This window comes from Jaculus jaculus, chromosome 19, assembly GCF_020740685.1.
Source record: "Jaculus jaculus isolate mJacJac1 chromosome 19, mJacJac1.mat.Y.cur, whole genome shotgun sequence".
Classification (NCBI taxonomy): Eukaryota; Metazoa; Chordata; class Mammalia; order Rodentia; family Dipodidae; genus Jaculus; species Jaculus jaculus.
This window is the reverse complement of record NC_059120.1, coordinates 7,858,107-7,876,498: the sequence shown is the minus strand read 5'-3', so window position 1 is coordinate 7,876,498 and position 18,392 is coordinate 7,858,107. Positions and strand designations below refer to the sequence as shown.

At 49.7% G+C, this 18,392-nt stretch overlaps 1 protein-coding gene across 2 annotated transcripts in view; it reads right to left on the bottom strand.

Moving 5' to 3' along the window:
- Gipc2 (GIPC PDZ domain containing family member 2) overlaps window positions 1-18,392 on the bottom strand; it is a 90,583-nt gene that overhangs the window by 16,680 nt on the left and 55,511 nt on the right. For both annotated transcript variants that reach the window (XM_045138449.1, XM_045138450.1), the window contains one exon: window positions 15,644-15,824. In XM_045138449.1, coding sequence (XP_044994384.1) covers window positions 15,644-15,824 — 181 coding nt within the window. The remainder of the gene's footprint in view (window positions 1-15,643; window positions 15,825-18,392) is intronic.

The following is an 18,392-nucleotide window of genomic DNA, read 5'->3' as shown; positions in this document are numbered from 1 at the left end:
TCTCTTCTCTTCTCTCTCAAAATAAATAAATGAAGAAATTTTATTTTTTTGGTTTTTTTTGGTTTTTTTTTTTTGTTTTTTTTCTTTTTGGTTTTATGAGGTAGAGTTTCGCTCTAGTCCAGGCTGACCTGGAAATCACTATGTAGTCTCAGGGTGGCCTCGAACTCATGGTGATCCTCCTAACTCAGCCTCCCGAGTGCTGGGATTAAAGGCGTGTGCCACCATGCCCGGCTATAAATGAATAAATGTTAAAAATAATTAAACAAACAATAATAATTAAGAATTTTGCACATAAACTTTAAGCTGAATTTGTGAACAGAATCACCAAAACATAAAATATAAGCATTCTTCTGAGAATAGAAGTATAAAAAATCATCATACAATGAAGACCAATTTAATTTAAGGGGGAAAAAAAACCTACAAATGGTGCTGAATTTAGGCATGAATGCCAGTCACGATGACCAAACAAATTCTCAGAAGGCTGAAACCACACACACAGGCCAACAGCACTGGCCTTGCCAATTACTCCGTGTGCCCAGGAGAGAAAGGAGTCACCGCTGCTCAGCCCAGACTTCCAAACACGGGGCCCATGAATAAGTCAGTCTGTCGTCAGCACTGTCCAGCAGTCTGTGAGGACACCCAGCCCAAGGTCACGGAAACCCCTAATGTGATAAAGATAGACTGGGCTCGCTGGTAACGCGCACTCTCACGTGTACCGGGCTGGCTTGTAAAGTGCACTCTCACGTGTACCAGGCTGGCTTGTAAAGTGCACTCTCACGTGTACCGGGCTGGCTTGTAAAGCGCACTCTCACGCGTGCCGGGCTGCTGGTGAAGCGCACTCTCACGTGTACCGGGCTGGCTGGTGAAGCGCACTCTCACGCGTACCGGGCTGGCTGGTGAAGCGCACTCTCACGCGTACCGGGCTGGCTGGTGAAGCGCACTCTCACGCGTACCGGGCTGGCTGGTGAAGCGCACTCTCATGTGTACCGGGCTGGCTGGTAAACACACTCTCACGTGTACTGGGCTGGCTGGTAAAGGGCACGCTCACGTGTACCGGGCTGGCTGGTAAAGTACGCTCTCATGCACACACACACACCACTGACATTTCACCATGCACAGCCTCCCACTGCAACTTCACAGCCTAATTCACTCAGCATAACTCATCTTCCCCAAAAATTTTCCTACAAGGTGCAAAACCAAACTGTTCCTCTAACATTGGTCTGATTTATCAACCAAGGTCTTCTGTAGTTTTGTGCACATATTTCCCTGGGAAAGTGAACTGAGTTCACTGGACAACAAGAGTTTCTTATATTTACAAAACTAAGGACCGCCCCCAGTCTGCGGAGTTTCTCCAAGGTCTGGTTTTTGCTCCTCAGAACTCACCTGGCCTCCCTGGGTAATGCCTCCACCTTGCCTCACTCTTCCCCTTGATTCCAGTCTCTAGAAGGAGAGGGCATGTGAGGCTCCACAGGTGGGAATTCACCGGCACTGAAAACCCAGCCAAAAGCCAATGGCTGAGGAGGTCATAAGCCATAGCGGGAAACTACTATGGCTGTTTGGCTAAATGAATGTAGTATGCCCACCAAAGTACCCTCTAAGTAGTTATGCCCATGCCCATACATTAATGCTACTCGCACTTCTGGCTTGAGAACCTTCTCTTCTGAGACGATGGCAACCACTGAGGTGACTCAAAACTTAGCAACGTGGGAGCCGGGCGAGGTGGCGCACGCCTTTAATGCCAGCACTTGGGGGGAAAGAGGTAGGAGAATCGCCATGAGTTCGAGGCCACCCTGAGACTACATAGTGAATTCCAGGCCAGCCTGGACTAAAATGAAACCCTACCTCAAAAAAAAAAAACAAAAAAATAAAATAAAATAACCCTCAGCAAAGTGTACCCATGATGTATATGTCATTATCCCATTAGTCACTTAGTTACTGTGGTGGTTTGAATGCAAAATGTCCTCCATAGGCTTTTGTGTTTGAACATATGATCACCTGAGGAGGTGCCAGAAGGCTGTAGAACCTTTAGGGAATGGCCTATTGCTGGGGAAAGGTTGTCACTAAGGGTGGGCCGTGCACTGTGGCACCTAGGCCCCATATGCTATTGTTTCTCGACCTCCCTGCTAAGGTGGCAGTGTGACAAAGACCCCCATTCCGGCCTGCCGTGTCCTCCCAAAATGACGAACTCCACTCTCTGGAACTGGAAGCTGAATTAAAACACTTGTTTTCCTACCAAAGAAATGAGCTGGAGAGATGGCTTAGCGGTTCCGGCGCTTACCTGCAAAGCCAAAGGAACCCTGTTCAATTCCCCAGTACCCACGTAAGCCAGATGCATAAGGGGCACACGCATCTGGAGTTTGTTTGCAGTGGCTGGAGGCCCTGGCGTGCCTATTTTTTCTTTCTTTCTTTCTTTCTCTCTCTTTCTCTCTCTCTTTCTCTCTCTCTCTCTCTCTCTCTCTCTCTCTGCTTATTTCTCTCTCTCAAACAAATAAATAAATAAATAAAAATATTTTTTAAAACTCAGCAAAGTGCTGAGAAGTGACAGTGGAGTGTTTAGCACTGAGACATCTCTGCCACACCCTCGAAGGCTCTGGGCCATGGAGGAAGGACTTGGGAGGCAAAGGAAGACGGAGTGTTCTGACACACTGTTATCCAGACACAAAGTGACAGTGGCGCTCATGACTTACAGTGGCTGATGCTACCAGTAGAAGCCCTGCGTAATAGAAGGGGGTGGAAAATGATGACATCAAAGTACAAGGGAAGCTGGGCGTGGTGGCACACGCGCCTCTTTATTCATGACACTCAGGAAGCAGAAGTAGGAGGATCACTGTGAGTTTGAGGCCAGCCTGAAAATGAATTCCAGGTCAGCCTGGGCTAGAGTGAGATCTTAGCACAAAAAAATAAAATAATAAATATAACTATAAACAAATGGATAGAGGGTACTGGCTGGAAAGGAGAAACGATTCAGTGGAGAGACGTAACAGAGGGGACACAGGAGGGCGCGGGAGCGATTCCGATCATGGTATGCTGTGTACCTGTGCGGAGGCTGTCGATACAAATTTTCAAAGAAAGGATGCATTTGTTTTTTAAGAACTGCTTTAGTTTCACAACAGAATGAATGGTTCAGAAAACACAGACACTCCCCGTGGATCCCTCCCCCACGCCCACATCTATTACCCACACCCCGGGCGCCGAGGCTCCCGGGACTGTTCATCCCGCAAGTCTGGAGAACTGAGAAAGCCCGCGGTCGGAGCCCCGGGCTGCCCGAGTCCCGCGCCGCCTCCGCCGGCTTCGCGGAGAATCACTTCCTTTCGCCGTCTCGCCTCCCACGAGCCCTCCTCGGCTCCAGCGTGGCGTGCGGCGCCCACCGCTCGGTGGCGCCAAAGCAAAGCTAGATTTTCTCCTCCCAGGGGTGCAAAAGCCAGCTTGTTCCTGCAGGAAGGCAGGGCTGGACGAATCCCGCTTCGTCCTCAGCCTGCAGGGGTTGAGGTGGCCGATTTCATGTCTGGGGAATGTTCTGAAGATGCTGAATGTTCACAGTCACCTAATTTAGGGGTAGGACCAGCCTCAGCGTGTCTGAGCAACCAGGTCAAGCCCTAAATCGGTCACTGGGCATGAGTGGGTGCACGTCAGACCTCTCTCCCGGCTCAGTGGGCAGGGTGCGGTTCAGGCTGGAATAATGGTGACCAGCTCCACCCTGTGGGTTCACTCACCCATCACTCCACCCTGCAAGTGCGTGGGTACCTGGGGAGACGTCTGCGGTTGAACTGCTTGTCACCAAGAAGTTTCTCTCCAAACTTTGTGTGTGTGTGTGTGTGTGTGTTGTATCTTTTATTGTAATCCTGTGAATTAATGTAAAAGTGCAGCAGCTGGTGACATGCATGAGACATGAGTCATAACTGCTATGAAAACTAGATTGACTGCTTTGAAAAGACTCCGGTAAGAGTTGGGAAGGAAAAAAAAATAGGTGTGGATAAGATGGTCCTAAGAGATTAGGAAAAATACTTTTTGTTTGTTTTATTTTCAAGACAGGGACTCACTCTAGTCCCAGACTGGCCTCAAGCGCACAGTGATCCTCCTACCTCTGCCTCCCAAGGGCTGGGATTAAAGGCGTGTGCCACTACCCCTGGCCTTACTGTATTTTTGAGATCGGGTCTCACTTGGTAGCCTAGGCTAGCCTGGAATTCACCATATACCCCAGAATGACCTCCAACTCATAGCAATCCTCCTACCTCAGCCTTCTGAGTACTAAGATTAGAGGCGTGAGCCACAGCGGTGGCAGATCTGGCCTATTCGAACCTCCCGTGAGGACCTCACTCCTGAGCTCTGATCACCTCCACCTTCAGGTTTGGTTTTCAATGTGACTTCATGAGGCTTGTGAATAACACTCGGAACTGCATGCTGGGAGCTAATGCTTTTTCCTATGAAGGGATTAATCTGCACTATTACACCATAAGGTTGCAGTTAAGAGCATGGACTTTCAAATCAGAACAGCTGAGCTGACACTCAGCTCCTCTACCCACACGGAGAGGAGAAAAGCTCCCGTCCGTGCACAGGATAACAGTAGAGTGTGGCACACAGAGTGCCACTCAGACCCGGCGGGCTCACCTCAGCAGAGTGGCCCTGGGACCCTGCTCTTCCATCCCCTGCTGAACACAGTTGCTCACATTTTCTCTCCATAGTGAGAGTCATGCAAAGGTCCCTCATCAAATGTTCACTTCAAATACTAGGGGCAAAGTTCTACTTCCTACTCAATTTTAATTTTGTATGTACGATGTCTCCTCTGACTTAGAGCAGTCGGAGGGGATGGGTTTGAGCAGGCCAGTCCACAGTGGAGGCCCTTCAGCGTCCATCCCACTGGTGGTGGAACTTACAGGGAAGGCGTAGGGTCTTTGCGGAGCCAGAGAATAAAGGGCACTCCCAGGACTCGGTGGTCTCAGCCCCCTTGACGACGGTTTTAAGGCACCATGTAGGCAAGTGACTGGAAAAGGAGACACGAGCCCCTCCCCGGGCCACTGCACAGGGCGAACTCCGCTACCTCGCCAGACCCAGCCACCCGCGCGTCATTTCCGTCCCGAGTGACACAACACCACGCATGCATTAAGGGATGGCCAGCGGGCCGCTTAGGCAGGACTGCGCAGCACGTGGACTTGGCGGGAGCCTTTCACAGCGAACACGGGAATGCTCACTTTCTCGGGGTTCCCAGAGCGGAGCTTACTCTTGGGTACTGCTGGACACCCGCCACATTGCGCGCAGCAGAGCTCCTGCGCCGCCGCGTGAATCCACGGGGAGAGGGGCGCGGCTCTCCACAACCACGAGGCCACGTGGTGCTCTTCAGGGTCACGGACAAGCCCTCCGTGCCCTGGACTTCACGCAAGTGGTAAACAGGAACTGGGGTGTTAGCTCAGGTGCTCCAATGTCCGTGTTCTTTACCACGTGACCCACAGATATCCAAGGTCCGAGGCGCGCCCAGGCTGCACCCTCAGGTTCTGAGACTCCCTGGAAAGAGATGTCTAGGCAGAGATCCAGCCACCAAGGGCAGACAGAAACACATTAGCCAAGGGGAGGCGGAGAAGGGAGAGGAAAACAGTCTGGGCCACGCTGGGCAAAGTTCAGGGCTTCAAAAGCAAGGAGTGGAGAATGTCGGAGTCCCTCCCAGCTGCATGGCTCTCCGCTCACTCTCCTCCACGCTTCCTGGGGATGAGTCATCTGCAACCTCCTTCCCCCGGACACCTGATCAAAGCACGGGGGCATGAAGGACGGTTCTCTTGGGCCGAGGCGGCAAGCAGGGGGGCTCACGCATTTTACGTCAAAATGTGACGTAAAATGTGTTTGTTAGATATGTATTTTTAGATTTGTTTTGATTACTTGATAACGTTTTAGAGTTTGAATGATTTCTTACAGAAACACAATTTTAAGACCCATTTCTCCAAAGCTCCAAAACGGTGAACAGATTTGCCGGATCGGTAGTTCTCAACCCCTCATTTTCAAATAGACTCTCAAAGGGCTACTGTTAAGAACTGCATGCTGGTTTGGGATTTTTTGTTTTGTTTTTGTTTTGTTTTGTTTTGTTTTGTTTGTGGACAGTGTGTAGGGCATGCTGGCACACACCTTTAATCCCAGCACTGGAGAGGCTGAGGTAGGAGGATCACAGTGAGTCTGAAGCCATCCTGTAGCTACAGGGTGAGTGACAGGTCAGCCTGAGCTAGAGTGAGACCCTGCCTCAAAAAAAAATATATGACAATCTTTATAAATGTATAAAATGTATTTTGGGGATGGAGAGATGGCTTAACGGTGAAGGCACTTGCCCGTGAAGCCTAAGGACCCAGGTTCGATGCTGCAGGTCCCAGGTGAACCAGATGCACATGGTGGCACATGAATCTGGAGTTCCTTTGCAGGGGCTAGAGGCCCTGGTGTGCCCATTCCCCACCCCCCACCCCCGTCTCTAATAAAAATAAACTAATTTTTTTTAAATGTGACCCCTTCCCAATGTGCTCCTTCTTCCCAGCTTGTCCTTCTCCCTCGATCTGCCTGTGAGTGTGTCTGGATGTGACTCGCTGAGTTTGGTTAGGGTTGCTTGCACAAGCATGGAGGCAACACGGAACTCCGCCTCCCGAATGCTGGGATTAAAGGTGAACGCCACCACGCCTGGCTAACATTACTCTTTTTTGAAGCTCCTAGGACAGAAATCCTGGGAGTTATACTTCCAAAGCTTCTCTGGCCTACATCTGGCAGTCCCAACCTCCTAAGCATTTCTTCCTCGCAGTGTTACTGCGGCTTTTTCTTCCTTCGAGTCCCCACTGCAGCTCAGAGTCCCAGCGATTATCTCCTCTGCTGTACAAACATCTGACTGTGGCTGCACCATCCGCTAGCCAAATGCAGCCACATTCGTCTTCTAGACTTGATTCCCAAGTCTGTTTGACCCCTGGGGTCCTTCAGGTCCGATGTCTGGCGGCGCCTGTCAGCCTCTAACGCAAGCTCGTGCTCCTGCCTGTTCTTAGCATGACCCGAAGCAGCCAGTAACGCTGAGCCAGTCTCTTCACTGGTCTGAACGAGCTCCATCCCGAAAACTCCTTCCTCGAATCACCTCCCTCCATTCTGCCAAGAGCAAGTCCAGTTCCCCCAGGGGATCCTTCTCCCGCGTCCACGCCCCTCACACGCTTCATTCTCTTCTCCCGCGTCCACGCCCCTCACACGCTTCATTCTCTTCTCCCGCGTCCACGCCCCTCACATGCTTCCTTCTCCCGTGGTCCACACTCCTGACACACTTCCCTTCTCAGAGGCCTATTTATACCGACCTTTATTTACATGTATAATCCTGCAGTGGATTCCACATTTGACCCCAGGGCTGGCAACATGGCACAGTGGGTAGGAACACTTGCCGTGCAGGCGCAAGGACCTGTCCATGACCCCAGAACCCAGGTAAAAGCTGGATGTGGTCGCACGCGCTGTAACTCCAGGGCTGAGGCAGACAGAGACAGGAGAACTGCTGTAGGGGACTGCTGATCAGCCAGCGTGATGGAAAAACACTAACCCCAAGTTCAGGGATAGAGTGCAAGTCAAGGACAGACACAGAAGATCAGAGGAGGCTGCATGTGCTTCTCTGGCCTTCACATGCATGTGCGCAGGAACGGGCATCTGCACACACATGTGCTTACACCACACCACACATACTACATGCACATACCAAAAATCTGTATTAAAAAATAAAGTCAAGCCAGGTGTCATGGCGCATGCTTTAATCCCAGCCCTTGGGAGGCAGAGGTAGGAGGATTGCCATGAATTCAAGCCACCTTGAGACCACATAGTGAATTCCAGGTCAGCCTGGGCTAGAGCGTGACCCTACCTCAAAAAATAAAAAAAAAAAATAGACATAAATAAAGTACACGATTCTGTATATAAGAAATATCAAAAGTACAGTGGGCATAATGGTGAACGCCTTTAATCCCAGCACTCAGGAGGCAGAGGTAGGAGAACTGCCATGAATTCAAGGCCACCCTAAGACTACATAGTGAATTCCAGGTCAGTCTAGTCTAGGGCGAGACCCTTCCTCAAAAAATAAAAAAGTAAATTAAATTAAAAAACAAGGAATACCAAGAACAAAACAGTCAACTTGGATCTGTTCTTGCCACACTCCCCTGCCCATCTCAGCTATAGGTTTGGTGAGAAATCTAGTGTGTCCTGGTTTTGTCTGGAAGTCTTTTCCTCCCTCCCAGGATCCCAGGGCTGATGTTGTGCTCAGCCCATCACGAGTGCTATCCTAAAACTTTCAGGCCCAGACCAGGGTAAGGGAGGCTTCTCACCTCATAGTGCAAGGGCTTCACTCGTACGACCCTCATATCCTGTGCGGTTCTATCAAGCATCCTGTCACTGCAATGGGAAGTACCTGGTCCCACTGGCAAGGGCCTGCTGCAGCTACCTGCCTCCCAGGCTTGACTTCTCCCGGCTCCCTCGCTTTCCAGGCCTGAGAGCTCTCCAGTGAACGGCACCTTGTGCATATCACTGCCTGAAAAGATTGTAGCACATCACGTTAAGAGCTCAAACTATGGGGCTGGAGAGGTGACCCAGTGGGTAAAGGCACTTGCTTACAAAGCATGACAGCTCAGGTTCAATGGCCAGTACCCAAGAAAGGCCAGACACACAAAGTGGCGCATGCATCTGGAGTTTGTTTGCAGTGGCAAGAGGCCCTGGTGCATTTACCCCTTTTCTTTCTCTCTTTCTCTTTCTCTCTCTCTCTATCTCTCCCTCCCTTCTTTTTTTTTTTTTTTATTTTTTTATTTTTGGCTTTTCGAGGTAGGGTCTCACTCTAGCCCAGGCTGACCTGGAATTCAATATAGTCTCAGGTTGGCCTTGAACTCACGATGATTCTCCTACCTCTGCCTCCCAAGTGCTGGGAATAAAGGTGCACACCACTATGCCGGGCTTCTCTCCCTCTTCTTATAAATAAAAGGAAAAAAAAAATTGCAAATAAAGAAAATTTAATTTTAAAATAAAAAGAACTCGAGCTTTGCAGCCAACAACACTCGGGGACTCTCTCTGAGCTTCCAGGCTGCCTCACGTGACTTGGTGATTTAACCAACCAGGGCTTCAGTTTACTTATCTGGAAAACCCTCACTAGAATGGCATGAAGATTAAATCAGGCCACACTGGTTCCAGTCCTCCCAGTGACGACTTATGGTTTATTTGACACAGTGTCCAGCAGTACGCTAAGCACGGCACATATATGAACTCTTTTCGCCCTCACAAGACAGGGCGGATGGGGAAAGGGAAAGCTGGGCTAAGCAGCGCTCGAGATCACACAGTCCACGAGAAGCAGGGAAGACTCAGCGACCTTACTCTTTAATCCTCTGCTGAACTGCTTCTACCAATCACTCTGTCAATGGGGCCTGTCGTTGCTAACAGAACCACCTGATGCTTGGGCAAAGGTACGCTCCCTAGAGACAGTAAACACTCACAGGCACCAAGTGTGGCAGCTGTCAGAGAGCTGGCTCCGACGCTGCTGGATGGCCAGGAAGTCTAACGTTCTTCGCACCAGAGCCCTGGGCCGGACTTCTAACTCAGAGCGGCTGTTGGGGTTAAATGATCGCCTACTTATAACGCACTTAACAGGCCCATCACTTAGCTGGTTGAAGTGCCAATCTGGGAGAAAGTGCTCACAGGAGCTGGGGAGACTGCTCAGCAGGTAAGAGCACATCCCCAGCACCTGTGTAAAAAGCTGCGTGTGGTTACATACGGCCTAACCCCAGTCCTGTGGGGCTCACTGGTCAGCCCGTCTGACCAAAAATAGCAGCTCCAGGGTGAGACTCCGTCCCGAGGAAATAACACGAAAGAGGGATAGGGAAGGACACTCGGGGCTCTCCTCTAGCCTACACACATACACATGGGCGTGCACATCCGTATTCACACATGTATACACTATCCACATGCCACGCACGCACACTGCGCATCCTGCATACACCAAGGTCACAAGCACTCACGAGCCTGAATGGAAGCCACTGCTGTGTCCTGACAACTGTCCACTGCGTGTTGGAGACGATCTAACAGCAGTCACTCCTGACAGCTCCACTCATCACCACACGGCCATTTCTCCTGCTTCACAGAGCCTTCTCCCTGGCTGATGTTACTCCTTCAAGGAAACACTGAACCTAGCACGTGGTGCACACCTTGAATGAATCCCAGCACTCAGGATGCCTAGATAGGAGGCTCGCTTTAAGTCTGAGGCCAGCCTGGGGCCATACAGTGGGTTTCAGGTAAGCCTGGGCTACAAGGAGACCCTACCTTGAAAAATAAATAAATAAATATAAAAATAAGTAAAAGACTACATTTTCATCATAGTACAGTTTGAATATTCCTCATCTGAAATGCTTGGGACCAGATGTATTTCAGACTTCAGGATTTTTTCCACTTGGGAACATCTGCATATATGTGATAAGGTATCTTGGGGATGGTAGCCAAGTTAGCAGGTGAAATCCATGTATGTTTCACATACATCCTATTTATGCAGCCTGAAGGTCATTTATGCAACTCTCTCTCCTTTGTTGTTTTGTTTGGTTTTTCAAGATAGGGTCTTGCTCTAGTCCAGGCTGACCTGGACTTTACTATGTAGTCTCAGGGTGGCCTTGAACTAACAGCGATTCTCCTACCTCAGCCTCCCCAAGTGCTGGGATTAAAGAAGTGCACCACTGGGGCTGGAGAAATGGCTTAGTGGTTAAGGCGCTTGCCTGCAAAGCCAAAGCACCCAGGTTTGAGTCCCCAGTACCCACATAAGCCAGATGCACAAGGGGGTGCATGCATCTGAAGTTCGTTAACAGTGGCTGGAGGCCCTGGCACACTCATTCTCTCCCTCTCCCTCTCTCTCTCTCCCTCTCCGTCCCTCCCTCCCTCCCTCCCCCTGCCTATTTCTCACTCTCTCAAATAAATTTAAAAAAAAAATGAGTGTGCACCACCACACCCAGCCCCATTTATGCAACACTTTTACAACCTCCATTTTAACTGTTTCCCATCACCAGAGGTCAGGTTTCCATTTATAGTGAGGCCCAGAGCTCAAAAGTTTCAAATTTTGGATCATGGACACTCAACCTGTGATAATAGATAACTGTTACTGAAGACTTGCTCTGTTACAAATGTTGTTCTACAATTTCGTTATGCATTTAATCATTACAACAGACTAACGCTGTAACCTCTATTATCATTTTTGTTTGCACTCTGCCAGAACTGACATACTTGACTACTGCATTTCATCCCTTACAATCTGCTCCATACTTCCAGCATACACTGTAGAATTCAGAATACACTAGAAGGTACTCAAAGCATTTGTTGGTGGAAACTTTTTTTAATAGATATAACATGAATTTTAAAAAATGAGGCTGGCCGGGCGTGGTGGTGCACATGCCTTTAATCCCAGCACTCGGGAGGCAGAGGTAGGAGGATCACCATGAGTTCGAGGCCACCCTGAGACTACATAGTTAGTTCCAGGTCAGCCTGGACCAGAGTGAGACCCTACCTCGAAAAAGCAAAAAAAGAAAAAAAGAAAAAAATGAGGCTGGAGAGATGGCTTAACGATTAACGCGTTTGCCTGCACAGCCAAAGGATCCTGGTTCAACTCTCCAGGACCCACATAAGCCAGATGCACAAGGGAGCACACACGTCTGGAGTTCATTTGCAATGCCAGGAGGCCCTGGCGTGGCCATTCTTTCTCTCTCTCAAATAAATACAATTTTAAAAATAAATGATTACACTGCTACTTCAAAGTTACCATGGTCTAAACAGTGAATGCCAGACCAGCCAGGACTACATAGCAAGACACCGTCAAGAAAGAAAGAAAATAGGGGAGGGGAGGGGAGGGGAGGGGAGGGGAGGGGAGGGGAGGGGAGGGGAGGGGAGGGGAGGGGAGGGGAGGGGAGGGGAGGGGAGGGGAGGGGAGGGGAGGGGAGGGGAGGGGAGGGGAGGGGAGGGGAGGGGAGGGGAGGGGAGGGGAGGGGAGGGGAGGGGAGGGGAGGGAGGGGAGGGGAGGGAAGGGAAGGGAAGGGAAGGGAAGGGAAGGGAAGGGAAGGGAAGGGAAGGGAAGGGAAGGGAAGGGAAGGGAAGGGAAGGGAAGGGAAGGGAAGGGAAGAAAGGAAAGGAAAAAGAGGGATGGAGGGACAGAGGGAGAGAGGAAGGGAAAGAGAGTCTGACAGGGTCTTGCCATGCAGCCCTGGCTGGCCTGGTACTCACTATATAAATTAAGCTGGCTTCAACCTTACAGTGGCGATTGTTCTTCATATTTGAAATATCTAAGAAATCAGGTGACACTTAAGAACCACCGTGTTTCTAAGGTCCAAAGGCACGGCTCTGAAGTGAGCACGTGAGCTGAGCCCGTCTGGCGGCTGAGGCCCCACATCGCCGGCTCCGATGACCCACACCGCCCGCGCTCACCTCCCATCCTACCCTGACGGACACACAGCGCAGCAACGAAGCCTCCAGGAGGAGAGCCTCGCCTCCAAACAAGTGTCTTAGGAGACAAGCTTTTTCATGCCCTCTCTCTGATTCTGAAAAGACCACATGTATCAGGTCTCCTTCCACAATCCTCCTTTCGTCAAGGGCCAGAGTCACAAAAGGACAGATTCCCCAAGATAAATGAAGTCAAGACTCATTTACGCAAAACAGAATCAAAGCTTCACGGACCCGAGAGTTGCTTTTGTACAGCGTAAAGTCCTCCTGGGAGAGGAACCAGTTGAGCTGGTCCGATCCTAAGAGTCGCAGTGAGCGGATTTGCACAGTCGGCCACGATGTGGCTCTGCAGGGCAAGCTGCAGGCTCGACCTCATTGGCGCGAGGCGCTTCCTTCACGCGGGCGGGCGGCAGGGGAAGGAGAGGAGCCTGCAAGCAGCCCCCTAGGGACGGTCCTCCCAGACTGGAGGTGGCCGGGGAGGCAGCGGCCCGCTCAGGGCTGGAGAAGGAAGAACGGAATCAGTCCGCAGCCGACGGGCGACACCACGCGAGGAACGGGAACCTTCCCCGCTCGCTGCGCAGTTCCAACGGGCAGTCCTCAACCCAAAGCCTTCAAGTGCGGCGCTTGGGCTGTGACTCAGAGTGAAAAGTAGGCACAGTGGTATTCAGTGCAAGCTGTAGATACACACGCACACACTCACGCAGGCACTCACACATATCAGACACGGACATATATTTGTAACAACTACATTCTCTGGGGCTGGGTGAGGCTCAGTTACTAGGACATTGGCCTTGCATTTACAAGGTCATGTGTTCAGTCCCCAGCCCTGCATAAACTGGGCATGGCGTACATGCTGGTAACCCTAGCACTCAAGGGCTGGGGACAGGAGGATTACAAACTCGAGGTCATTCTTGGATTCTACACAGAGAGTCTGATGTCATCCTGGGCTAAAGGAGATCTTGCTTTAAAAAAAAAAAAATAGGTGAGGCTAGAAAGATGGCTCAGTGCTAAAAGTGCATGCTATGCGTAAGGACCAGAGTTCAGAGCCCCAAAATCCACACACAGTCAGTTCCAGTGGCACCTGTGTCTGAAACCAGAACTCCTATGGTCAGATGGGTGGCAGAGACAGGAGACTGTCTGGAAGCCTGAGGGCTAACCAGCCTGGCATATGTAACATAAATAAAAAACCATAGTCGGGCATGGTGGCGCTCGCCCTTAGTCCCAGCACTCACAAGGCAGAGGTAGGAGGATCATTGTGAGTCCAAGGCCACCCTAAGAATACATAGTGAATTCCAGGGCAGCCTGGGCTAGAGCAAGACCCTACCTCGAAACACCAAAAAAGAAAGAGAGAGAGAAAGAAAGAAAGAAAAAGAGAGAGAAAAGCCCTGCCTTAAAACAAGGTGGAAGGTGAGAACTGACGCCCGAGGTTTCCTCAGCCGCCACACAAGCCATGGCGCCCTTGTGCTCACACACATGCCAAGAACTAAGTATTAAAAGAAAAAAGGCAGAGGAGAAAAGGAAGAGAAAAAAGAAAAGAAGTTCAAATTATTGGCCTTAAGCCAATGATACCGCTAAGAAACATGGGAAGAAAGGAAATAAAGCAGACGATAAGATTGGGACCAAGAGAATTGGGGGAAGTCTGATCCCCCAAGTGCCTCCCTCCCTGGCAAAGAGCTTAGTGCTGGGATTGAGCCAGAGAATGAGGAATAAACTGCCTTTAGTCCAGAAGCAAAAAAAAAAAAAAAAAAAAGCTCAAAGATCCATGGCCAGAAGATGGGCAGAACAACCAGGCTTACATCTAAGAGAGAAACCCCCAGCTAGAAACCACAGTAAGCGTCCACCCACAAAAGGCAAATGCACATAGATGAAAATAAAACCCTCCTGCTAGGGCTGCGGAGATGGCTCAGTGGTTAAAGGGACTCACTTGCAAAGCCTGCCAGTCCAGGGTCAATTCCCTAGGATCCACGTAAAGCCAGATGCACAAAGTGATGCGTGCCTCTGGAGTCTGTTTGCAGGGGCAAGAGACCCTGGTATGCCCATTCATATTCATACTCACTCTCTCTCTCTCTTTCTCTTTCTCTCTTCCCCCAAATAAATAAATAAAATATTTTAGGGGATAAAAAGGAGAACACCTTTGATAGAGTCCAAATCAAGTAAGTACACTTATCAGAAACATCCACCCCTATCAGTTTAAACACCATGCTACCTGGGGAACCCCATGGAAAGGAGCTGCTGAAGAGAAGTCTGGGTGCTGCTCACCTTTCTGGGGGACGCTAGGGCTCCAAGCAGAAGCCTGGTGGCTCCCAGCATGTTCCCTCCAACAGCCACGCTGACACAAACATCCTTCTCTCAACACCTTCTACGGAATTCTGTCTCCCACGTGCAGTGCAGCCTACACGGTATTTCCATTAAATGGCACAGAATCCCATGGGAGCCCGGGCACGTTCATAATTCCACAGATTCTGTCATTTCCTGGTGGGGAGCAAGAATGTAACTCCCCAGAAAATACATTCTCCTGCTGTTTTAAAGATTTTTTTTGTTTATTTTTATTTATTTATTTGAGAACAACAGAGTCTTCCAGCCACTGCAAATGAACTCCAGACACGTGCGCCCCCTTGTGCATCTGGCTAACGTGGGTCCTGGAGAATCGAGCCTCGAACCGGGGTCCTTAGGCTTCACAGGCAAGTGCCTAACCGCCAAGCCATGTCTCCAGCCCTCTCCTGCCATTTTAATGAACTGTCTTGAGAAAGCAGGCTAGAGACAATCTAGGAGAGGTGTTTGGGTTCTGGGTATAAGCAAGGAGCTAGATGGGCGGGGTCATGGATGGGTAACGCCAAGCCTGGGATGGTTCCTGCCAGGGTATTTAACAGTGGCGAGCGGGTGGAGAGAGAAGCTGGCACAGGCTCCCATCCCTGCGCTGCCCCGAGGTTTGAACAGCAGTTGCAACACAGCTGCGGTGGCTAAAAGCAGCCGAGTCAGACATCACACCGAGGGAGTCACCCATATGTTAACCCACGCGCGAGGCAAGGTGCGTGCTATCGGCACACCCCACGGGACAGAACTCCTCCCCCGTAGAAAGCAAAGAAGGGACACATTTCTCCTGTCCCCACCATATTCTCTCTCTCTCTCTCTCTCTCTCCCTCCCTCTCCCAACTTCTCTCTCTCTTTCACACACACACAGACAGAGAGGGAGAGAGAAAGAGAGTCAACTTACCAAATGCCTTCTTTGGTTCTACTAACTTCAAGGTAAAGACTTCTTCTTTTTTCAATTCCTTAAGCCTCTTAGCAACTTCATAGTGACGCCACCCAACAATGTTTTCTCCGTTTATGGACTCGATATGATCTCCCACACAGATGGTTTTAACTGAGTCGATAGTGCTACCATCTTTAATTCGCTGAAAGAAAAATAAATAAATAAGGAGAATATAAGAGAGAATTATAGGGAGGAAGGGAATTGTGGGCTGGGGAGATGGCTCAGTTGTTCGAGGTGCTTGTTTGCAAAGCCAGCCAAGCTGACTTCAGCTGCCTAGTGCTTATGTAAGCCTGGGTGCACAAAATGGCCCATGGATCTGGAGTGCCTCTGCAGCAGCAAGTGGCGTGATGCTCCCGTACACTCTTCTTTCCTCCTTCCCCCTCCAATAAATAAATAAAAATATTTTTAAAGGGAATTGTGGAGCTGGAGAGATAGCTTAGCGGTTAAGGTGCTTGTCTGCAAAGCCTACAGACCCAGGTTCAATTCCCCAGCACCCACGTAATCCAGATGCATAAGATGGCACCTACATCTGGAGTTTGTTTGCAAAGGCTAGGAGGCCCTGGTGCACCCATTCTCTCTCTCCCTTTCTGTCTGTCTCTATCTCTCCCAAAATAAATAAATAAATGAAATATTTCTTTAAAAAGGGAATTGTGAAGTTGGAGAGGTGGCTTGGCAATTAAAAGTACTTGCTTGCAAAGCTTGATGGCCTGAGTTCAATTCCCCAACACCCCCATAAAACCACACTCACAAAGTGACATGTGTCTGGAGTTTGTTTGCAGTGGCAGGAGGCCCAGGTGTGCTCTTCTCTCTCTCTCTCTCTCTCTCTCTCTCTCTCTCTCTCTCCCCCTCCCCCTTCCTCCCTCCATCCTTCATAGTTGGTTGGGTTTTTTTGGGGGGGGTTGTTTTTTGGTTATATTTTGAGGTAAGGTCTGATTTTAGCCTAGGATAACCTGGAATTTACTAGGTAGTCTCAGAGTGGCCTCAAACTCACAGAAATCCTCCTACCTCTGCCTCCCAAGTACTGGGATTAAAGGCGTGTGCCACCACACCCAGCAGTATTTTTTTTTTTATTTTTTTAATAAGAGAGAGAATTGGCACATCAGGGCCTTAGCCACTGAAAACAAACTCCAGACACATGTGCCACCTTGTGCATTTGGCTTAATGGGTTCTGAGAAGGTGAACCTGGGTCCTTAGGCCTCACAGTCAAGTCCCTTAACTGCTAAGCCATCTCTCTAGCCCAATAATATTATTACTCTTGGGGGGCAGGAGGGTTTCAAGGTAGGGTCTCCCTCTAGCCCAGGCTGACCTGGAATTCACTCGGTAGTTTCAGGGTGGCCTTGAACTCATGGTGATCCTCCTGCCTCTGCCTCCCAAGAGCTAGATGTGCTCATTTAATGCTCAGTTAAAGATAGAGCCGGGCATGGTGGCACACACCTTTAATCCCAGCACTAAGGAGGCAGAGGTAGGAGGACTGCTGTGTGTTCAAGGCCAGCCTGAGACTACTAAGTGAATTCCAGGTCAGCTTGGACTAGAGTAAGAACCTACCAAAACACAAAAATAAATAAATAAGTAAATAAATGAAATCCCTGAGAGAGCACCAAGAGTTCTGAAAGGATTGTAAAGACGGGAACTCCAGAAAACACTTCTAGGGTCACAAGCCCTGCAAAGACATGAGTTCTTCCCCGACATGAGAAAGAAAGCAAAATGGAGTTTGGAGTCTAGCTCAGGAGTCAGAGATCCTCATACGAATGACAGGTTAGGCACACGTAAGGTCCCCACCCTTGCCAGGAGAAAGTGTAACGTCATCTGAGTCATCGGGCGACTGATTATTACGTCCAAGCGTTACAGAAACCGATCCAGGTCCTCAGCTTCTCTACATTCCCGCATCAGAAGAGAGCTGTAAAAGATGGACCTGGTGGGGGGAGGGGGTGCCTGCTTGCAATCATGTGTATCTTTCTTTGCCGGTTATACCACAAGAATTCCAGTGTCCCACTGCTTATTTTTCACTTTTAACATTTGTTAGAATTTGTGTAAAATAAAAAGTATACAAAATTAATCAGGTAAAAGAGTTCAAAGCTACGTGTGATACTTACCAGTGAATTACAGGTCAGAGATACAAGCAGCTACTGTCCCTCCTGCCTGGGCAAAGCTGTAAGGGTCACACCGAAGCAGGAAAGGCAGCTACCAGAAGTGGGGTCACACCGAAGCAGGAAAGGCAGCTACCAGAAGTGGGGTCACACCGAAGCAGGAAAGGCAGCTACCAGAAGTGGGGTTTCACCAAAGCAGGAAAGGCAGCGACCAGAAGTGAGGGTTCACCGCAGGAAGAAACTCCAGGCAGCCAGGAGAATAGTGAAAGCACATCTAGGCAGCAGAGAAGGGGCGGGGATGAAGAGGAAAACATCAGGGTGAAACTCGGCAGAAGCAGCCTGAGACAGAGCAGAGAAGCTGGTGGCTTCTGAACCAGGTGTCTGCCATAGACTCACGTCTGTTGTTTGTTTGTTTTTATTTTTATTTATTTATTTTTGCTTTGTTGTACGAGGTAGGGTCTCGCTCTAGCCCAGGCTGACCTGGAATTCACTATGTAGTCTCAGGGTGGCCTCGAACTCACGACAATCCTCCTACCTCTGCCTCCCAACTGCTGGGATTAAAAGCGTGCACCACCACACCCAGCTCAGATTCATGTATTTTTTAAAAAATATTTTTTATTTAT